General features: G+C 40.8%; 1 protein-coding gene across 5 annotated transcripts in view; it reads right to left on the bottom strand.

The window, feature by feature from the left end:
• Window positions 1-22,757, bottom strand: part of ptpro (protein tyrosine phosphatase receptor type O) — a 175,336-nt gene extending 152,579 nt beyond the window's left edge. For all 5 annotated transcript variants that reach the window (XM_072562175.1, XM_072562177.1, XM_072562176.1 and 2 more), the window contains exon 1: window positions 22,349-22,757. In XM_072562175.1, coding sequence (XP_072418276.1) covers window positions 22,349-22,423 — 75 coding nt within the window. In that variant the 5' untranslated portion in view covers window positions 22,424-22,757. The remainder of the gene's footprint in view (window positions 1-22,348) is intronic.
• Between the last annotated feature and the right edge of the window lie 1,734 nt (window positions 22,758-24,491).

Genomic DNA, 24,491 nt, shown 5'->3' with positions numbered 1-24,491 from the left:
GAACACTTCCTTGCGTCACTCATCACCTGCATCCTTCTCCCCCCTCCCACTCCATTCATTTATAACTGCATTCTCAAAATCCAGGCAGCCTAGCCTTTGGTCCTCCATTCATCATGTGATGAGGTCATTGCTGGCTCGGCCTTTTCCATGGGGTATGGGGTATAGGCATTTACTGCCCATCTCCAATTGCCCAGAGGCAACACATTGCTATTGGTCTGGAGTTACAGCTTCCTTCCCTCAAGGACATTGGTGAACCAGATGTTTTTTTCTGACAATCTTCAATGGATTCATGGTCATCATTAGACTCTAATTCCAGATTATACTGAATTCAAATTGCACCATCTGACATGGTGTGACTTGAATCCAGGTCCCCAGAACATTACCTAGGATTAACAGTCCAGTGATAATACTGCTCGGCTGTCACCTCCCCTTACCTCTCTGATACCCTCGTTTCTGTTCTCTTTCACCCTGGTCATTCACCATCAGAATACTCATCTCTGCACTTTTACGTGCAAAGAACATAGCAAGCATAGATGTGCTGGACAACCAGTTTAGCTCAGGTTGTAAGTTTCCTTGCTGAGCTGATAGATTTGTTCTCAGATGTTGTCACCATGCTAGATAATATCATCAGTGATCCTCATGTAAAGCGTTGGTATTCTATCCGACTTGCTATTTGTTCAAAGTTTGGGAGAAGATTTGTAGCTCGGGTGCTCGTTGTTGTGGTTCTGTTCGCCGAGCTGGGAATTTGTGTTGCAGACGTTTCGTCCCCTGTCTAGGTGACATCCTCAGTGCTTGGGAGCCTCCTGTGAAGCGCTTCTGTGATCTTTCCTCCGTCATTTGTAGTGGTTTGAATCTGCCGCTTCCGGTTGTCAGTTCCAGCTGTCCATTGCTGTGGTCGGTATATTGGGTCCAGGTCGATGTGCTTATTGATTGAATCTGTGGATGAGTGTCATGCCTCTAGGAATTCCCTGGCTGTTCTCTGTTTGGCTTGTCCTATAATAGTAGCGTTATAGGACTACGATGTAATGGTTGTTGCAGTCCTTGCAGGGTATTTTGTATATGACATTCGTTCTGCTGATTATTGGTACGGGATCCTTTAAATTCATCAGGACCTGTTTCAGTGTGGTGTTAGGTTTGTGGGCTACCATGATGCCTAGGGGCTGGAGTAGTCTGGTCATCATCTTCGAGATGTCTTTAATGTATGGCAGACTGACTAGAGTGTCTGCGCATGTTGCGTCTTCCTGTTTAGATCTGTTGTGCAGGAATCGGCGGACTACACTTATCAGGTACCCGTTGTTCCTGAATACGTTGTATGAGTGTTTTTCCTCAGCTTCTTGTAGTTCCTGGGTGCTGCAGAAACTAATAATTTAAATAATGCCCAGATGCAGCTCTGCTTTGTGGGTATTGGGATGATTGCTCCTGTAGTTGAGTGTCTGATCAGTGTGGACAGATTTCCTGTAAGACGCTGGTCTGCAGCTCTCCAAAGAAAAGGCCAACAAAAAGCAGAACAAACGTCATTTCAAGGTTACGTCCTCCAATTGTCCTACACACCCTACAATGTCTTCTAGAGTCCAGGTTTGAATCCTACTGAATTGGATTTCCACCCCTGCCACAGCTCAGAAATAGCTCATGTCCAAGTTGCAAATGGCACCATATGAGACTGAGATAAAGGTATGCCAAAGGACGTCTCCCTTGACCTGCCTGCAGTCTTTCAGTGAGGTGTCCTCCTGACACCTGTACAATGTTCTGACTGGGTGGCTCTCAAACTGTAACCAGCCAATCACTGTTGATGGCTTCTCTTCCATTCTCACATCATACATTCTCACATATGTCCCATGGGCTTCCATCCATGTACTGATGACACTTAGCTTTAATCTAACCACTGCTCACTCAAGCTCGCCACTGTATCTACAGTGTTAATCTCTCTCCAGTATTAGATGGGAATAAATTTCTTCCAGATAAACATTGGAAGAATGAAGGCACGGTCTTCAGTTCCCAACATAAACCCTGCTCCCTCGACATGAACTTTATCCCTTTCCCAGGCCAAGCTGAAACAAACGTTTCACAACTTCGGTGTCATATCTGAGCCTGAGTACGGCTTTCAGCCACACTGTAGCTAAGACCACCTGGGCTGAATTGAAAATTTTCCCTGTGTCAGCTCTTCCACAGCTATTATCCTCATCCATATCTTTGTTTCCTCTGCACTTGACTGTTTGACAACATTCCCGGTCAGCCTTCCACATTTTACCTGCTGTAAACTTGATGTCATCAGAAACAATGCTACTTTTTCCCCACTCCCACCCTCCTCTCATTTATCTCTCCATCCTTCAGGCACTCTGCCTGTATTCCTGATGAAGGGCTTTTGTCCGAAACATCGATTTCACTGCTCCTCGTGTGCTGCCTGAACTGCTGTGCTTTTCCAGCATCTCTAATCCAGAATCTGGGTTCCAGCATCTGCAGTCATTGTTTTTACCTGTCATCAGAAACTCTCCTTCCTGTTCACTCATCGGCCCTAACATTGTGGGCACTGCTGCCATGCTGACTCTGCGTAGAGCAGTATCTTAGTCTTAAACAGTTCTCATCCTTGATGTCCACCCATCCATGAGCTGGGTCCTCTGGAGATATCAGCATGCTCCAGTTCCAGCCTGTCGAGCATTCCCAATTTTAGCCATTCCACTATTGTTGGCCATGCACTCAGGTGCCTGGATGCTCAGCTCTGAAATTCTATCCATCTCTCACATTTCTCCATTAAGACACATTAAAACCTATCAGCCTGAACACCTCCCTTACGTGGCTTGGTGTCCTGTTGTCATTTTACAATGTATCAGTGAAGTATCTTGGGACTTTTTTGTGGTGTTAAAAAAGTGCTATATCAATACAAGTTGCTTTAGTTTTGAGTGTTATTGGGAGATGGACCATTTTAGTGAGAGTGTGGTAGGTTTATCATAACATTCAGTGATGTGTGCAATATGATTCAATAAGTGAATCCAGCTTGCTCCTCCACATCTTAATAGCTAATATCGCAGCTCATATTTGTTTTCCTTTGTATCTAAGACAAATGTAAAGAAAAGCAAGGTGAACAAAGTGAGAAGGCAAATGAGTAGAGCGAGAGAAACAGAGGCAACGGACAAATTCTGAGTGTGAGCTTGGTATGTTGTAGCTGTGAGAGGTCAAGCCGAGAAAGAAAAATGCCAATGGTCCAGCAGGAATGGGAGGAGCAAGTGGAAAGGATGGACCATGAACAAATAATGGACTGATACAGAAAACAAGCGAACAAGGAGAGTGTTAATAATGAGAAGCTACAAGAACAGGAACTTCAGCCTAGAAAGGGACACTGTGTACTGAAGGATTACTAAAATTGGTGTGCAACAAACTGGGAATAAACCATTCTGCAGTTCACACTCAGCACTCATTTGAAAAGTCATCGTATAGTAAAAGCAGCTACTATTTATTCAAGCAAGTCACTTACTTCAGACAGCATAATTCTGGAATTAACCACAACATTTTACTGGACACAAATTTTCACTGACACAATGATGGCTTTCTACAGTTAAGTCCATCACGATTTTCAACTGTGATTTCAAACCCGTCTTGCCTAAGTTTCCAGCCACACACTGACCTGACAGAAACTAATTTTAAATGAAATCTGTAATCCAAAATGCTATTCAACAATGCCTTACAGTGCACATGCACATGGTATTCAATAATACATGAATATCTGAAACTTAAAGCATACATCTAACACTTTAGCCCTACAGACACCGAGTTTGTTTAATGCATCATGACTGATGCCAAACCAAAATCTGTACAAATTTATTTTTAAAAAATCTGCTATCAAAGATCCTTCCTCTGGGTCATGAATGATTCAAAGTTTTCCCAGGCATTAATCAACAGAAATATAACATCAGATTTAATTAATGTATTGCACAAAACCTGTCCTTTTCATTCTCTTCAATATCTTCAATTGAAAACCAAGTGAAGGACGTATGGTACCACTCCTAACAGATGGCAGCAATTAGTTTGCAGGAGATTGGATTGATTTAAAGTGCACTTTGCCTTCATTGCCTTTAGAATTCAATGCCTTGTGTAATTCAACTTGACACATGTCCTATACTACTGTCTAAAATCCCAATATCAACAACACAACCACCAAGACCATTTTATAACAGAGACTGTCAAATGCAGAACAGTTTAATTAACCTCAACAACTTACTGACAACACTGTGCCATAGGTATATTGTTGACAGACTTATGGTGACCTAACAAAAGGACAAGAAAATTAGTGCCTCTTTTAAACAGGAAACAATTGTGCAAGGATAATGTTTTGGAGAGAGGATGGTGACAATTGAACTTTCCAGTTTGGTGGCACGGTGGAATTTGTTTTATAGTGGTGGTACACTGGGTGACAACTCCTAAATATACTGAATGCTTGCTCAGTTCATTCCAAGGTGACGGTAGTAGCAGCGAGGTGGTGCAGAAGCAGTTTTGATGTTAGTGCATCTAGTGCATGTGGTGGCAACACACAGAACTTGAGGAGTTGGCATCAGCAGCAGCAACACAGAGTTGGTGGGTCCAGTGCAGACGGCGCTGGTGAGCCCAGCTCAAGACTCAAGGAGGTGGCAAAGGCCAAGGCGATCTGGACATTTTCTTCAAAACCTGTTCTTGCTTTTAATTCTATCTATTCACAGAATCCCTACAGCGTGGAAGCAGGCCATTCGGCCCATTGAGTCCACACCAACCCTCCGAAGAGTATCCCCTTCCCTCACTTTATCTTTGTAGCTCTACATTTGCCATGGCTAATCCACCTAGCCTGCACAGCCCTTGGACACTATGGGCAATTTAGCATGGTCAATCCAGGTAACCTGAACATCTTTGGACTGTGGGAGGAACTGGAGCATCCTGAGGAAATCCATACAAACACTGGGGGAATGTGCAAACTCCACACAGGTCGAGGGCAGAATTGAACCTGGGTCCCTAGAGCTGAGAGCCAGCAGTGCCAACCACTTAACCACCTGGAAAATTTTATTCTAAGATGGCGCTGGACAGTGGCAACTTACTAACTTTTTGCTACACGTGACAATAAAAAAATATGTTCAGGGCTCATATTATCTAAAAACAGATAATTGAGATTGGGGAAATAAAATTAGCAAAGTCTCAATTTTGTCAGGTCAGCAGTGTCTGTAATGATGGCCTAGTAGGCCAGCAACTATTTAGGGGAGGCCCAGTTGGTTGTGGTTATCAGGCTACTCGTGAGCTGTTGTTTAAAGGTTGGGAGCCTTCGGTCCATTTCCAAGAGCTGTTGGTCAATCAAAGAAAGGTGAGGAATGTGGTTTGAGGAGGAAGGGGGAGTTACCTCAACAGTGGCCATTGCCACTGGAGTCCTTCCTCAGTCACAGAATGCCTAATGCTCCAACCACATCACTTAGGTTGAAGTAGTACGGACAGAATAATGATTGTTAGAAAATACATTCTTTGTTAAATAAGATATGAGACAAAGACTGACTTACAGGATGTAAAATATTCCATTGCACCACATGATGATTGAGAGTATTCTGCGCCTGAACCAATGTTGCTTCTTCAAACCTCATCTTCAACAAAATATTTGACCAAAATCCAATTTCCTGTGATCACATACATACAAGATAGCAATTATATTTAAAAAGTAATTAGTTAGCTGTGAAGTACCTGAGCTATCCAAAGGCCATGACCAGGAAATAAATACATGGGGCAGAACATGGGCTACGGTGAGATTTGGAAAGAATTCTGCAAGGTGACCAATCTTGATACTTGGACCAGCGCACTGCAACTTTAACTAAGCTCTAGACATCGAGGCTAGATTCTTGCTAGGCAGCAATAAGTTGGCTAAAGCAGATTATTGCTTGTTGTGGACTTTATTAACTGTACATCTCACCTCATTTATCGAACATAAAAAAGTACAGCACAGAACAGGCCCTTTGGCCCACGATGTTTTGTCGAGGGTTAATCCAAATGTAAAATAACTTAACCTATGCACCCCTCAACGACTGCTCTGCATGTACATGTCCAACAGTCATTTAAATGTCCCTAATGACTCTGCTTCCACCACCACCGGTGGCAACGCATTCCATGTATTCACAACTCTCTGCATAAAGAACCTTCCTCTGGCGTCCCCTCTATACCTTTCTCCTAATATCTTAAAACTATGACCCCTCATACCAGTCAATCCTGTCCTGGGGAAAAGTCTCTGGTTATTGACTCTATCTATTCCACTCATTATCTTGTATACCTCGATCAGATCACCTCTCTTCCTCCTTCTCTCCAGAGAGAAAAGTCCAAGCTTATTCAACCTCTGTTCATAAAGCAAGACCTCCAGTCCACGCAGCATCCTGGTAAACCTTCTTTGCACCCTCTCCAAAGCCTCTGTATCTTTCCTATAGTAGGGCGACCAGAATTGGACACAATATTCCAAGTGTGGTCTCATCAGTAATTTGCAGAGCTGTAGCAAAACCTCGCGGCTCTTAAACTCGAGCCAAAACACCATATGCTTTCATAACAACCTTATCCACTTGGGTGGCAACTTTGAGGAATCTATGTACTTACACACCAAGATCCCTCTGTTTCTCCACACTACCAAGAATCCTGTCTTTAATCCTATATTCAGCATTTGAGTTTGACCTTCCAAAATGCATCACTTTGCAATTATCCAGGTTGAACTCCATCTGTCGTTTCTCAGCCCAGCTCTGCATCCTGTCTATTTTGTGCTGCAGCCTGCAACAGCCCTTGATACTATCGATGACACCTCCAACCTTTGTTACTAACACACCTCTCAACCTCCTCATCCAAGTCATTTATAAAAACTACAAAAGAGCAGAGGCCCAAAAACAGAGCCCTGCAAGACCCCACTCAACACTGACCTCCAGGCTGAATACATTCCAATCACTCTCTGCCTTCTTTCAGCCAACCAATTCTGAATCCAGAGAGCCAAATCTCTCTGTATCCCATACTTCCTGAGTTTATGAATGAGCCTACCATGGGGAACCTTATCAAATGCCTTGCTGAAGTCCATATATACCACATCCATTTCTCGACCTTCGTCGACCTGTCTCCTCAAATCCTCAAAGAACTCAATAAGATTTGTTAGGCATGACCTGCCCCTCACAAAGCCATGCTGACTGCCTGTAATCACACTATGCTTTGCCAAATAGTCATAAATCCTATCCCTCAGAATTTTTTCCAAAACTTTGCTGACCACAGACGGAAGACTGACTGGTCAAGTAATTGCCAGGGAATTCCCTATTACCCTTCTTGAAAAGAGAAACAACATTTGCCTCCTTCCAATCCTCCAGTACGATTCCCCTGGAGAGTGAGGAAGCAAAGGTCTTCGCCCGTGGCTTAGCAACCTCCTTTCTCGCTTCCTGGAGTAGCCTAGGATAAATCTGGTCTGGCCCTGGAGACTTATAACCTTAACGTTTTCTAATATTTCCAGTACATCAACTTCATCAATCTTGGTCTGGTCAAGCCTGTATCCCAGCTCCTCAAAGTTCTCATTCACAACAAGGTCCACTTCCTTATTGGAAACCCAAGTAAAAAACCATATGCAACTTTCTACCTACCACTAATGCCAGCAAACTAGACGCTGAGAAATCTCAACATGGCGGTCAGAGTGGGTATCTAGTGACTTCTGTTCATTGCTCCCACCAAAGCAACCACCAGAATGGACACCAGGTATTATTATTTCAAGGTATGCTTCACAAACACTGGCCACACCCACTCAGATTGGAATCCAATGTGTTTCAGCTTCCAAGAACCCTCATGGCACATCTCAAATCCACCACTGGATACCTCCGCATTTCAGTGCTGCGTCTTGGAGTCTCTTAGTGCCCACTTTCTGTGCCCACCTGATTCATCACAGCATCCCTGTTTTCCCTTGCCTTTTTGCATATTGCCTTCTCAGCCAGAGATACCAAGCTGACATTGCTGCTGTATTGCCATGGCATTTTGTGTAGGCAAATGAAAAACAGGAAGCTTAACACAGCTGTTAGCAATCCTCAGTCAAGTTAAGAGAGATGGTCTTCCCTCAGGGATCTCAGCACTGTAAGATAAGGGCAATCTGTGATACCGGTCTAGGGACTTGGGTATAGTCAGCCAGTGGCTCAGGCAGTCAGAGTCAAGATCCTCTCCACATAAGGGGTGAGAAGCCAAAAGCCAGGCATTCCATTCTTGCTGCCTTTCTGGGCCTGGTGTTCTTGTTGGAATGAGAGGAAGAGAGATAAAAGTGGACAGCACAACTGTCACAATGATAATTGAAGCTGGTTAGGTGTCCTGAGCAAGAGATCAGGAAGCACAGATGATTAGTGCCAGGTGACACGACTGAGGGAAGATGTTGTAGGCAATAAGGACAGAGTGACAGCTTGTACCTTAATAGGAGGTGGGTACAGCAGCAGAGATAAGTTGAGAGATACCAGACAGAAGATGGTGATATTTCCACTGATAATATGGAAAAGAACATTAACCTTTTCCCTACAGTGCTGTGTTTTCCTCCAGAGATTTGTACTGATCCATGTGGCAATCTTGGACCACGATATGGTGTAGCGACTGGTTTGGGCGGGGGGGCAGGGGGGATGCCTCATCTCTCCAGTGAAGCGGGGCACCAATTTTCCCTTGTCTGCCTTGTCCAGGGCAAATGTGCAGCAACGTGCTTCTCCAGATACACAATGGGCTTTTACAAATGGCTTCAAAGAGTTGCTCTGGGGACAGCGAGCATTAGCATGGAACTAGGAATCTAGAAACTAAGAAGGGCAGGGTGGATGACGAGTGAGGTGAGTTTGGAAAATGCAGTGAGAAAATTCACTACTCCTCATGGGGAGAAACTCGACAAGATTGACCCTTAGTCAAAGGGAGGCAAGATTCAGCCCAAGTTCTTTCTTCTAAACCTTATCCATCACTGAAATGATCTCTATTAGGTGGATCAGCTATGGCTCAACCCTCCCAACTCAACAATTGTGGGATCCATTCCCATTCCCACACTTAATCCAGATCAATACCCTCAGTGCAATGCTGAGGGAGGCTGTCATCTTTCAGATGAAGCATTAAACCAAAGCCCCATTGTAACCGCTGAATGTGAAGTGTTCCCATACTGACCATTTGAAGAGCTGGTGATCTGGTGAATATTTATCCCTGTGGGCGGCACAGTGGTTAGCACTGCTGCCTCACAGCGCCAGAGACCCAGGTTCAATTCCCGCCTCAGGCGACTGACTGTGTGGAGTTTGCACCTTCTCCCCGTGTCTGCGTGGGTTTCCTCCGGGTGCTCCGGTTTCCTCTCATAGTCCAAAGAGGTGCAGGTCAGGTGAATTGGCCATGCTAAATTGCCCATAGTGTTAGGTAAGGGGTAGATGTAGGGGTATGGGTGGGTTGCGCTTCGGCGGGGCGGTGTGGACTTGTTGGGCCGAAGGGCCTGTTTCCACACTGTAAGTAATCTAATCTATTCCTGCTGTAAATGGCTATGTTTCCAACATTACACCATTGGCTGTGTTTCCAACATTACACCATTGGCTGTAAGGTACTGTTGGGCATCCGGAAATCATGAAACATGATGTACAAGTGCAAGTTCTTTACGGTACTTCTCTAACCATCTTTGTAAAAGATCTATTGATTGAAAGAAACATAATCAATGCTTTATGTAGCGCATATAATTTAACAGTGCTGAGATATTCTTTTTTATAGACTTGGATTGCAATTGGACATTGGGATTAACTACACCGAAAAGGAAGTCATTTCCAATCAGGGAAAGAGCACTACCAGCAGAAAAAAGTTCAGACATTCTTAATTGTTCGTGTGGTGATTCGTTGCTGTCTATAGGTCTTCAGTTAAAGACAGAAGCTTCAGCCCCGTAAAAATGCTGACTTGTAATGTGATTCTGCAGTCAGTTTTGGCTGAAGCTCCCAGCATGATCACCCTCCTTCCTTCACATATCCTCTTGACAGTACAATTCAGGCCAGAAACATTCTGTACAACAGGATCACATCAAGTAACCTGCTTAATATTAGTTTAGCTGTAATGCACTAATTGGAAGCAACAAATCTACTCTGATAAATTTACAAAAGTTGTAACTTAGAGAGAGAGAGGGATCATTTGCAATATTAATATTTAATCAGCTACATACAACACAAGAAAAGAAAATCTTGTGTTCATTCACCACCCGGCACTTTGTCTAGAAATCCAGAAGTGATGTCTAGCTAATAAATTACTTTTGAAGTGCCATTGCAGTTACTAAATGAAATGGGTGCACATAAGCAGCAACAAGAGAAATAATTTGTCACATTGTTTTTGACAGGATTAGCTGAGGGAGAAATTTAAACAGAGGGACAACTCATTCCTTCCTTCCGACTTGTGTCCCTGAATAATATACAATCATCTGAATAAGTAGATGGACAAAAAAATTGTTACAATTGTAGTGAAAATGGTCCATCAATCCTAAGTTTTTCTCATTTTACTTAAAAACCTCAGATATTCATGGATTAACATTCTCATTAATAAAGGACAGTCATTGGCTATGATCATCTGACAACCCCAGAAAAGACACAGGAAATATTTAAAACTGGCTCTCTCAGAATTATTGTTTTAATCAAGAAGCACTTAAACTCTGAGATGAGAAGAAAATTGCACCTCTTGTTTTATGTACACAACAATTTCACATATTGAAAATGAAAGGTTGCCTCCAGAGTGTTCAGGGAAAAGACAATGGAGCTAGTGTGGGAATATATAAATGAACCCTATTTCAGTAGGTCGCTTTGAGCAACAAGCAAGAGAGAAAGCAACATGGGATGAACACAGCAAGGTCATGGAAAGCTGCCCTCTCAATTCAAGCTTCATAATTCAGCAGCAGTGACAAAGACAAGTTGAAAAACTTTGATTAATTGAAAAATCAAGGGTATGTGCAAGCTTCAACACTCCTGAGGAAAGGCAGCAACTATCGAGCAGCTCTCTTAAAGGTTGTAAATGGCACGTCCTTTACCTTCCTGTCTGTGCAAATACTCCTCATTCCTTCTTTCAAAGTTCAGTTCCTGCATTTTGCAAGTATTTGTCATTGTCTTTTAGTTACTTTAAACTCCATCATTTCACTTAATAAAAGCTTCACTCCAGATCTCCTTCATGTTTGATCTGATTAAGTCGGATTGAAGCTTTGTGCCAAAATGGAAGCAATAAAAATATTATTTGCTATAACTGACCCAGGGGGAGGGGTATTAAAATAGAGAGCTATGACTCTCCTTACCTGCTCATAATGGACACAACTAAACTTTCTCTCCTGCACTGTTTGGGAGCAATACTTATGCAACACACAATTCTCCTCCCATAACTAATCTCAGACCTCATTATAAATGGATCAGGTCCACATCAGGAACATTTTCAGTTTCAAGCAACCATAATCCATAGAAAGTTTTGGAGTAATGTTAAATGCACCTTCTTTCTGTGACACAGAATCTTTAAGCCCTGAACTTGCGCCCACGGTGTAATTATATCCTTGACCAACATGAGTACTAAGTGCCCCTACATGAAAATGACCATAGGTGTGAAAATAGTTTGCACCAATTCCCACAGGATACACATCAACAAGTGATACACCACATGTGGATACTTTACAAAACAAACAGGAATATTATAAAAATAACAACAACATAGATCTTGTAGTATAGTTAAATCTTTTCTTTGTGTTATCACATTGAGCCAGTTTGGTGTATAAAGTAACGGCTCTGAATGAGTGAATGTTCATGTAAAAGTGACCAGTGATGCCACAGTCTTCTGATTGAAACAGTGAGCTCTGCATGAGTACCCAAGGAGCAGATGTGTTCTATACAGCTCCCAAGGGCTCTTGGCAATTATGCCAAGCAAGTTATTATAAACTGTATCTACTGCTGATATTCAATACACTACCTTGTTACTAGGACAAGTGTCTCTTCTGTTTAGAGCCAGTGATCTATCCTCTGGCACTAATAATTAGATAGGCCCTAGACTCAGCATAGACAGAGGAGGATTCGTGGCAACAAACTGGACAAGCTAGAATACCACATATTAGTGACAAGGTATCCATAAATCTGACACCTTTGGGTTGGAACTCTCATTGAGATCTAATCAGGTCGCAGGGTCATAATTCTATGCATTAATTTCTTAGCCCTGTAAACATTTAATTTGCGCATCTATGCAACACCAGCCCTGCTCGGTGAAGTGTGACTAAATTGCTAAAGAAAATAGCCACTTACATCGAGGGCGATTTTCTCATTGCTGGTAACATTCAGATCTGAGTCCATGAAAATATCAGCCATGATCTTATTGAATGGAGGAGCAGCTCGAAGGGACAGGCGGCCTACTCCTGCTCCTAGTTCTGATGTTCTTAACATTTCCACTCAGGTGACTGGTGGAACTGCATCAGGTAAACTGCATCTTATAAAAATGTTGGCTTTGCACAAGCTATTGTTCAAGTGAACGCTGGAATAATTGTTGCCTGCAAATTCTCCCCACGTATGTCCACATGTACCTGATTGGAAGCAAGAGCTTTGAGAGAGAGAGAGAGAGAGACACACACAGATGGGGAGAAATGCTCCTTCTCAGATGCAGATAAAAAAATTACCCCAAGGCCCTACGCTTTACGACAGATACTATCCACTATTTATAAAGTGAACGATAGCACATTCCTTTATCCATGCATGTTCTGAAGAAACATTTGCTTAATCAGACTGTTTACCTCTTGCTTTTTTTGAGTAAAATTATTTTTGTGTTTACTAAAGCTTCTGGGATACTTTGATGAAAGTAAAACCAAAGCTTTGAAAACATAAGTAGAATGAGTATAGTCACACTTATGTAAATCTTAATATATATTAGTGAGAAATACTCATCATATAAAGCCAATGTGTATTTGCCATTAACTTGAGTCTCAGAATTCTTTTCATTGCTGAGTACTATTATACATCACTGATGTTAGTGTGAAATCATTGAAGGCAGTCCAGAGAAGGTTAACTTGGTTAATTCTGGATATGGAGGGATTTTCTTATAAGGAGAGGTTGAAAAGATTGTGCGTATACTCCCTGGAATTTCAAAAAGTGAGAAAATACCATACTGAAACACAAGATTCTTTGGGAACTTGACAGAAAATGTTGGTTTCCCCTTATCGGAAAATCTAGGACCAGAGGGCCATAATTTCAGAGTTGGAAGTCATCCATTTAATACAGTGATGAGGAGAATTTTTTTTTCTCTGCAAATAGCAAATCTGTGGAATTCTTTACTGCTGAGGCCTAGTGTGACTAGATCATCATGTGTATTCAAGGCTGAGATAGACAGATTAAAATCAGGAAGGGGACAAGACTAATGGTATAAGGGAAGTAAGTGAAGCTGAGGATTATTAGATGACCATTGAATGGTGGAGTCAGTGTGATGACCAAATGGCCTTCTTCTGCTCCTATGACTTATGGCCTTACAATGAACTAAAGCCATTTCAACACAAATATACTGATCTTTAAGAACCACTAGATGAATAAACACTATTGTGGCTATGAGGCCTGCAGATTTACTGATTTTCTTAATTAAACAAGCAGTCTACTGACTGAATCAATGTTTAAATCGGAGACCCCCATAAACTGGAGTCTTACTTTCTGTCTCCCATTTTCAAAAATATGAGCAAATATGGGATTGGTTCATGTTTTCAAGCCTCTGCTACAGGTATCATCTTTCTTTTTAAACTGGAGACTGTGAATGCCCTTACTCCCAATGGATAATCATTGAGCAGTAAAGACACTACATACACTAAATTAGTAAACTGCACAGGTTAGCAGACTGGAGCTTTCATAACGTTTCCTTTGCGTGTCCTGTCTTGGAGCATTGTCTTTGTTGTGGCAATGACTTAGTCCTCCACTTGATCTGTACCACTGTAATCATTTCATTCTTTGTGGCAACCATGAATGAACTACCCCTATGATAACAACTTGTAGTTCATTTATACAATTGGCATGTAAATTGTCAAGCATTTATCAAGCTTAATCAGAATGTTTGCTTCCTTCTGAACTAACTTGTTCAGAGATGTTAGTACAATCCTCTGGAGCAGATGGGACTTTCACTCAGAGGTAGAGACACTGCCCTGAGGGCACCACTATGAAACTGGACACAAAAATGGGAAATGCTAAATAGGTGGAGTGAAATGAAAGTTAATCAGTCAGAAAACAGGGTGAACAACCAATACTTTAGAGTCTGACATCGCCCTGGCTACACCTGATTTCACCCAAATCATCTTTCTCTGCTATTTCCATCACATCTCTAACCTTTTACTCACTCCATATAGATTCTCTTAATGCTCAGCAGGATTTATTCAACCTTAGGTAATGTGTCTGTAAACTATGTACAATAACATCAGATCCTTTACTGTTATTTAACACTGTGATTTGGGTACTTGAAATCTTCTGAAGCTTTGATAATCTAAATAACATTCTAGTGTGTGTAATTTGACCAAAAAGACAACTAAAATGTGTATAATTTTGAGGAGTCTTTATGCCATTGTACTGCAAATAGCTACAAATTGCACTCAGAGTGCAAAAGACATTTGTTAAGCATTTGTTAACCTTGATGCTAGTTCCTCTGTAGCATACATTGGAAAACATTCCTTTTCTTTTCCTTTATTTGAACTTTTTGGGTCAAGGCATACTTTCAGTCTTTCACTGTTCAGCTTTAACACTCATCATTCCTTTAATCCCTGACTTTTTTCTTTGGTTTTACTATAACCATCTTCTCTATATTATTTTCCTTCCAGCTAGTGGATGAAATTAATGGCTGTTCGTTTCTTTGGTGCGTATCAGAGGGAACAAGCACCTGGCTTTAGACATTTATTTGGTTTTCCTACGAATCAACTCAACGTCATAATGCCTTAGCACACGTTCCATCACTTTTAGTCAAGCCACGAGCTATGTCAGTGATTTTGATCAATCAAAAATATTGTCAGATTTTAAAATCTCGCAACTGGTTGTTGTAGCATTTAAAATTCAGGACTCTCACTTTCCTAAATGCACACTTTTCGATGAGCTTGACAGCATGTCCACGCTACATCCCTGAGTTTGCATTAGGATCTCACAGCCTAATGCTCATCTTCATGCAAATGACAGTGATATTACATTGCTCTCTTGCATTGCTGTTTACCTAGGGATTGTCGCTCCACTCTTTGTCAGCTCCAGTCTGAATCTCATCCAATCTCACTCAACATTCTACTCAAATAGCTTTTTCATTTTCTGCTCACCTGACAAGAATGGCTTCGCTTTGTTTTTGCCTAACTTCATTGAAAAGCTGAAAAAATTGAAAATTTACAGCACAGGAGGTGGTCATTTAGTCAGACATGTCTCTGCCAGCTGAAAAAAAGCTATCCAGTTTAATCACATCCTCTGAGTGTTCCACATAGCCATGTAGGCTACAACATTTAACTTGTATAACTAAGAATATTTTGAAGTTCTTTGAGAAGGTGACCAAACATCAAATTATACATCACACTGTAAACTTTTGGTATAAATTCTGTGTCTTACAATTGTGTTCTCCACAACAACCTGATGAAGGAGTGGCGCTCCGAAAGCTAGTGCGCTTCCAATTAAACCTGTTGGACTATAACCTGGTGTTGTGTGATTTTTAACATTGTACACCCCAGTCCAACACTGGCATCTCCAAATCATAATTATACGTATCTCAATTAAATCTCTCCCCAACCTCATTTTTCCAAAGAGAAAATAGTCCCACCCATAGCGTAACAATCCTTTCCCGAAGCTAAAATTCTCAATTCCTGGCAACGTGCCTACAAATATCACATCTACCCTCTTTACTGCAATCACAACATTACAGCAATGTAGTGACCACAACAAGTAGGGACTATTGTAACCCCGTCCTCATGTTTTAAGCACCTCTCACATAACTTTCCTGCTCTTATAATCTATACCTTGGTTAATAAAGCAAACGTATTGCATGCATTCTTAGCCACCTTCAGCAACCTATAGGTATTCCCAGGTCCCTCTGTTCCTCTACATTTCTCACTATCTTATCATTTGTGTGGTCAATTGCCTTGTTTGTTATTCCCGAATGCACTACTCCAGACTGAATTTCATTTGCCACATTTCCGCACACCTGATGACTCCATTGACATATTCCTAATATCTGAAGTTTTCCTCTTGCTGGTCAACTATAATGACCAATTTTGGTATAAGTGCACTCATTAAACATGTGCCCAATCGTTTTCAATCACTGATGTGCATCAAGAAAAGCAAGGAACCCGGTGCTATACTCTCTGGAATCCTGCCACAAACAGCCTTCCAGTTACAACAAACACGCTTCAGCCATTACCCTTTGCTTCCTGCTACAGTCAATTTTGGATCCAACTTGGAACTTGGCAATTGCCCAGTGTGTCATATGACACCTTGTCAAAAGCATTTCTCTGAGAAAAATGTTTGTGTATTTTTAAATGCACAAAATACATTCAGCCATTGTTTTTTCCACTTGTGCTTTACCACAATACTGACAAGCCATGATTTATGGGTCCTCATCTAGATCTCAGTTTTATTTCTCATTACATGCAATCACATCTCTTCTGTTTCACTCCTTGCTCCAGGATTTGTTTTTTAACTGCCTTTTGAAGATCCTTCTCCTCATTAATCTGACTCTGACAGATCCTATGAGGGATGTATGCTTTTAAAAAATGGCCTTTTTGGAAAATCTTTGGAAGTTTGAAGTCATATATCTAACGTCTTATGCATATATTAATTTTGGTTGTGGAATATTATTTAAAATTTCCATGTCAAAACCTCCCAAGTCCATTTATCCTCTGTACTATACATCTCTATTATGTCCTCATCGAATACTTGCAGTGATTTGCCTATAAATTTTCTGATTTTTTGTTATTGTAAGGTCAAAGTTTTTTTGTGAACAATGTTTTATTCTATTTTGCAACACTTTTATACGTTGCACTTCTGAAATTCAAATAAATTATTTTAATTGTGATATATGTAACAGTTTATAGACTGTTTCAGTCCCTATTAAAAGCCATCTGGACTTGCTCTTAAGTTTTAGTCAAAATCCCTCTGATGCTTCTCAGAAAACACGAAGGTAGCTTGTGGATTTCACAGCTCAGGCAGTAATATGGTAGGAAAGTGGATACTGCCCTACAAAACTCAATATGGAATGGAAGTCAGCTGGCTTGTAGAAAGGGATAGGATCAATTAGGTTTGCCATGTCGAAATACATTCTCGCAAGTTTCATCACGAGACTTCAGTCTTCCAGTTGCCCCAAGCAGTCAAACAATCTTTTCTCTCAAATATTCCTGCTTTAACTTCGGAAATAAAATCTTCAGAAGTTCTGTATAAAAAGGGTGTGATGTTATGAAAGGTTTCCAATACAACATTTTTTTTACAGTTTCAAATTTAAAATAGCAGTATGTGTGTTTGATTACCTTTGTGAGAGTTAAAAAACCACCAGGTCAGAAAGACCTTCTGAAACAGTGATCTAGTCCAGTAGATTGTTTTTACTGCTGGTTTACAATAGTTGGGATAAACATTGTTTTTGTTTCAGAATAATTCAGGATTGATGTTAGTATTAAAAACAGAGATTAAAAGCTGTGAGGCAGTTTTCAAGGACACATGACTGAGGTCAAAAGCAATTTACACTCCAAGAAAGGAATATAGGCAGCTCAGGGAAAGAATATGTTCCTCTAAAGAAAAGTTTAGTTTGTGAAACATCAAAACATATATGCTACATATTTCTGTCATTAGAAGCTGAGAAAGTCTAAGCTCTTAGTTCTTCATGTAAGAAAACTTTACAATAAAGAACATCCTTGCTACATCTGGATCTTTCACACTAGACTAGATTAAGTCCAAGTGCTGCAGACAAAACATAACCCACAAAGTTTACAAGTGAATCCAATTCGATTACTAAATAGCTCAACGGAATACTTATTAACCACCGCATGAAAAATTTTCACAACCTATTATAATTTGCATAGTGACTTGAATCATATTATATCAAGGATAAAGCTTATCAATCAATGTACCATACTTGATAGTACTGGAGAACGCAAACTATCTAATCAGCATACATCTTAAATACAAATGAGATATTGAAAGAAAAAGAATAACATAATTGAGACTTTGAAATGTACAATGTTCCCTTCAATCCAGTTAAAACTAGTTTAAACGAAGAAATTTTTCTGAGTTTTGCATTTGTGTATTTGCAGAAATAATTTGAATGTTATCCATCATTATATTCTTAAAATAGAACAAAATATTTTTGTTGCTAATAAAGAAGTCATAAGCTTCCAGCAAAGATTAGAAAAATACTCTATACCTCTACCCTCATTGATTCAGAAGAGACTCCCAGACAAGGTAATCGATTCAGAATCAATTAGCAGGCAAGACCACTAACATCAGCAGCCCCTCAATCTTTAGACCTGGATCAATAATTGGTGCAAAGAAATTGAGGGTTGGAGAGGTATTCACACAATAGTTTGATCTTTGTCAATCAAGGCAGGGGATGAACAGAAGGCCAGATTTCTGACTGCAGCCATTTTTGGGAAATCCAGGGCAAGTGCATTCTAAAATTGTACTGTAGGAATGAAATGCATTCATCTTTGATTCAGGATCAAGTCCATTTGATAAGCCAAATGGCCTCTTTGCCTATGGAGGCATGTTAAATATGAGCTTTAAAGTAGTCAGCTAAATGACTTTCACACTATATATTTGTCACAATGCCGTATGCCAATGTTTACAGTAGATTTTTATTAGTTTGCATCTTTTCTCAGAATTCCTCAGTTAATTTGTTAAGATGCATCAGGGAAATGCCAACCAGCTCACCAAGAAAAAGCAACATACTGATGTTGGAAATATGAAATAAAAACAAAGTGCTTCAGAAACTCAGCAGCTCTGGCAACATCAGTGGTGAGAAAAACAGGGTTGACATTTTGATCTGATACAACTCCTCTTCACAGTTGAAAGAAATTAGGAATTGATGCTTTTAATGTTATGGTCAGAGCAGGAAGAGGAATGAGTGGAACAGATTTTAAGGTGCTCGGAACCAAAGTCAAAGAGCCTGCTAATGGTGGTGATGGGGTGACTGAGAGGTATGAAGGTGTGAAAAGGAACAAAGTCAATTGTGTGTATGTGTATGTGCACATATGTAGGTGAATGTATGTGCGTGTGCAGATGACATGCTGGCTCTTTAATCTTCAGCAGTGTGATTTTCTTAATTTCATTTTGACTGCTTCTAAAGTGAGGTTGGAAAAGCCTCAGAGTAAGAAGATGAGACAATCTGAACACTGTATCATTTATCATTGAGTGACAGTGCGGGAAGGAAGTGTTAAAGGTAAGCAGATGAGGTCATGTGCTACCTAAAGCTGCATTTAGCACAAAGAAAAATGAAACACCAGTTGCTAGGATACAGCTTAATTTCATAAGATATACAATTAAGTTCATTACTCACCGGAAAATTACAGAAATTAATGCTTATTGTTCTGTTGGATTGATGGGGTGTAATTTTGTTCTGATGCTCCTTTTTGCCAAAACGCAGCTCAATATTTAAATGATGCAAACAAAGACTGCACAATTTATACAGGGGCTCACTAGGGCCACGCGACATGATACCACATTTGGGGCCAATACCTTAAGTGCAATTTAATTACAATCAGAAAGATGTGCTTAAATGTAAAGTGCTAACACCCTTAAGGAGTAGAGGAGAAATTCAAACAGCAAATGATTTTAAAAGTGAGAAATTCCTCAGCATCATGCCTCTGAATCTATCAGTACTAAGGTGTTGGACCTTAATCAATGAAATTTCTAATGAAACTGCAAGCTCCCTTGGGTTGGAAACCCAAAACTCTGCCACATAAAGCTACTTTAATCCCCTCACCTCCAATGCTCTCTTTAAATCCAAATAAACCATTGAGTCACATTCATTTTTCCTCTGTGAAGCCCCAGACCATTTTGCTGATATGCTCACAAATGTAATTGTTTGATTGGATGGTACAAGATTCCAGTCAATGTCAAACTAAACTAGTGTGGCCTTTATTGGAACAAAAGACAGCAAATCATTGCATATATGAATTCAAATATAATCATTCAGATAAGGTTGGAGGTAGCCAATTCTATGGAGGTGAAGATACTTAGTCAAACATGAAATGATACAGTCTCTACTCAATGAGGCTGAATCTTTTTGAAGTACAATTTTAATTATTTTGCTTTATTGCTGTCAGAAGTGCCTTTGGAATTGCCAGTTTAAGTTTGTCAAATGTACACATCTTCTGAGTAGGTGAGATGAATGCACTTCAATGATACCCACCCACGATTTATTCCAGTTTAAGAGACTGATCTGACAATACCGCTGTAAAAGTATACCATTGCTCATATCCATCAATGACTCACAATTCAAAGCAAAATTCATTTCAATTTTGAATCAGAAACTGTAGTATTTCTTCAAAATGCACCATTTCATGCTATAAAGCAGACACACAGGACCCAGCTGTATGATTCAATGGGCAATGCATGTGCCTTTAAGCTAAGTTCAAGTCCCACTCCAGGCTTATGGAAGGAGCATTCATGATGTAGTTGAAGTGGCTGATATTCAGCCTACTTATTCTTCTGATACCTTCCCAATATTTTCCCCAAAGCCAAAAGTGTGTGAAGATATAAAATAAACCTAGCTTGAAAAGATTAGCAATTCTCCATCTTAACCAGGCACTATCCTAGGGATAAGAAGGGTCACTTAACTCAAAATGAAAATTAAAATTTCTCTCCACAGATGCTGCCAGACCTGCAGAGATTTTCCAGGAATATCGGTTCTTGTTTCTAATATTCTAGGGTGTATCATAGAATCGCTACAGTGTAGAAACAGGCCATTTCACCCAACAAGTCCACACTAACCCTTCAAAGAGTAACCCACCCAGAACAATTCTCCTATCCTATTATTCCACAATTACCCCAACTTACACAGCCCTGAACACTATGGGCAATTTAGCCTGGCCAATCCACCTAACCTACACATCTTTGGATTGTGGGGGGAAACTCATGTAGACACGGGGAGAATGTGCAAATTCCACATAGTCACCTGAGGCTGGAATTTAACTCGGGCTCCTGGTGTTATGAGGCAGCAGTGCTCAACACTGAGCCACAGTGCCACCCCAGAGGCAACAAGAACCAGCCCATGTACATTCCTAAAACTGATCAGCCAAGTTTTTTGAGCCTGTGTAAGCTCTTACTAGTGCACCAGGGAAAAAGAGCACAGCATTTCATGTGAAGACTGTGTGATTTTGTTGCACATGGCCAGAATATAATCCACGGCCTCTAGATTGGATCCAGCTCCTTTGTGCTACATTATCTGCTTATTAGCATTGATCCACAAATGCCAAGACCTGGATTTGTACAAATTAACCCCATGACAGACTCTTCCTACTGTCTATCATAATGACAGTTGCTGGAATAGATTTCTCCACATACTACACAGGGACACGTGTCTGAGGTACAAAAGTGTATGCGCGATTTGCAGTTTATCGTGAAATGTGTGCTCACCCAGACATATATTCACAACTGTGCCTACTTTTAAAAAAAAGTTTATATCTCGCAACCACTTTTATTTTCAGAAAAAATAATTTCGTTTCTGTTGTAACGTCGTTAATTAGTTTTGTTGCCTGTTTATCCTTGCAATGGCTGCTGTCAAATCTATCCATTTGTACGTTTGCCACAAGTCGCCAGCAATTTCCGATCAGCTCTTCCAAACACCAAAGTAATAACTACAGAGATGACTGCGATAGGACTTTTCAAAGGCAGAGTATGGTATTCGCCTTGGGGAGTAGGGCTATTTAAACTCGTGCAATGAAAAAGGTCAGCACTGCTCTAGGCTCGTCCCATTTATTCAAGGAAGCATTCATTTCGCAAAATTCCCTAGAACCGATTATAAATGGATCCGAATTGCTATTTCCCACCCCCACAAATTAACAATACCGGGCAAAGTCATAACGAGTAGCTTCTGTTTCCCAAAGAAACCCAAATTGTTCCATTATTTTACAGTACAGTATTTCGATAAAATGGTTCATCCAAGCAGACATTAATGCAAGAGGTGAGCAAACTGATGTAAGTGGTTGCAAGGAAGCTGGAATGTAGTTGTCTTGGGGAAAATAACGTGGCTTCATTTGGTTGGGAAAGCAGCTTGCTCCAGGGCGACCTTTTCTCTGTCCGATTGTGGTTATTAATGGTGAAAGCGCACAAGAGCTACACATGGCACAGCGTAGAGGTAATCACGCCAATTTCAGACCGGTTTCTGTGTGAAAATAACCGCCCTCGGCTTAAACCCGATCAGTTTGAGGCTACATTCCACTCACCTTTATGGCGAAAAGGAAACAAGCGATAAAAAGCACCATTGAGCAGGCAGCTCCTCTGTGCAGCTCCCAATGCATTTAATAGAGATGGCGAGATCTGGCAAGAGGCTAGGGTGCTGACACAGACAATGGCGCTTTCCTGCAGCATCAGACCATTTGCACTGTCTCCCGCTCAGTCTGCATCCTGCACACTGGGTCCCGGTGGTGTTCCTCCCTCACGTTTACTGTCACGACTGTGGCTTGTGGGTGCACCACTGCAAAGATATAGATATGTCCTCGTCCCTGCTTATACCACGCATTCAGTCGAGAGACTGACTACCTCCGTCCTGTGCACCTCCATCAGTGAGCTGTGTTGCATTTAATCAATGGGCACAGAGTATCGCCCGCACAAACAGCTCATTCTCTTCCTCTAACCCCGCCTCTCTCTCTCTCTCTCTCTTCCCTATCCTTCAGGGAGCCTTTGGCTCCAGCCTGTGACTACCTCCCTCCAATCCCCAAAAGCTTTCAGTTCCTCTCCATTAACTGATCCTTCCATCATTTTATCTAGAGCAAGAAATATCTGAAGGAAAAATAAAATTGCAATCCACAGGGGACACCAGTGATAGAATATTTCCACTGCTTAATGAGAGCAAGAACATTCCTGACCATTTTTATTAATTTTCAAATCAACTTCATTCAATTAATAACACAGGTTTTTCCAAGCCCAAACTGAACCAAGCTTACAGGAGCAGGGAGTTTGTATCTCTAAAATTTCACGTTGTGAAATCCTTGTCTCTAGAATCACCATCTCTAGATATCCTTCCTTCATGACTGTTTCTGGATAGTTAATAATGCAGTTTCCAAATAACACGCAAATAATTAGATCGTTCAATGAATTCAAGAGGAGTGAGGTGACAATAGATTTGAACCACATCTGGTGGGATCAGAACTATCCCTGTTATTTTCCTGCTTGTTTAATAAAAGTTCCCTATTTTCACCAAATGAATTAACACAGCTCCAATCTATTATCTATCCTTGCAAAATATTTGTTCAAACATTCATTTATTTTTTGTAATTAATCAAATCTATCACATTCATATGAATACTAAACCCTGATTTATTTACTAATGAGTACAGTTCTTAATGAAATTCTAACTTAAATGAAATACTTAGCTCAAAGATTTTATAAGTATATTGCTAAATAGCAACTGTGACCATGGATTTTTTTTTAAGTTTCTTAGGGGACGTGAATGGCACTGGCTGAGTCATTCCTAACTACCATTGAGAAGGTGGTAATGAGCTACCTTCTTGAACCAGCGCAGCCATAGGCAGACCCATAAGACCTTAGGGAGGGAATGTCAGGATTTTGACCCAGTGGCAGTGAAGGAACAGCGATATACTTCCAATTCAGAGTGGCGAGTGGCTTGGAGGGGTTGCTTGTAAGTGGTGGTGTTCCCATATATTTACTGCCCTTGTCCTTCAACATGGAAGTGGTCGTGTAGGAGCCTGGTAAATTTCCGCAGTACATCTTGTAGATAATGTACACTGCATTGGCGGCAGAGGAAGTGGATGCTTGTGGATACAGTACAAAGTAAATGGTTTGCTTTGTTCTGGATGGTGTCAAGCTTAAGTGTTGTTGGAGCTACCCTCATCCAGGCAAGTGGTGAGTATTCCATCACACTCCTGACTTGTGCCTTGTTCATGGTGGGGAGTCAAAAGATTAGTTACTTGCTGCAATGTTCCTGCTCTGACCAGCTCTATTTATATATCTGGTTGAGTTTAGTTTTTGATCAAAGGTAACAGACAGACTATTGACAGTGTGAACTACTGGCCCAAGTATAGTTCAGATTTATTAGATCCAGATCTCTACATCTTAATTGAGCAATTATAATACCACTGGATTCCTCCAGGTCTCACTAAATTAGTTAATGCAGTAAACCTATTCCTTTCTAAAAATGGGCACATGAAATAAGCAGCAAATTATAAATAAAACAGGAATCTTAACAAATCATAACATTGTTCCTTGTGTCAACAGTGCACTCCCATCCTTCCAAAGCCCAGCAGTCACAAATGCGTATTGGTAGACACTGTACTCTGCTCCTTTGGAGCTACTTGGGCACACATCAGTGCCAATGGTAGAGTCACTGGCTGGCAGGGTGAACAATTC

The sequence above is a fragment of the Chiloscyllium punctatum genome, chromosome 44, assembly GCF_047496795.1.
Source record: "Chiloscyllium punctatum isolate Juve2018m chromosome 44, sChiPun1.3, whole genome shotgun sequence".
Taxonomy (NCBI): domain Eukaryota; kingdom Metazoa; phylum Chordata; class Chondrichthyes; order Orectolobiformes; family Hemiscylliidae; genus Chiloscyllium; species Chiloscyllium punctatum.
Note: the sequence above shows the minus strand (reverse complement) of the source record. Positions and strands in the feature narration are given on the sequence as shown.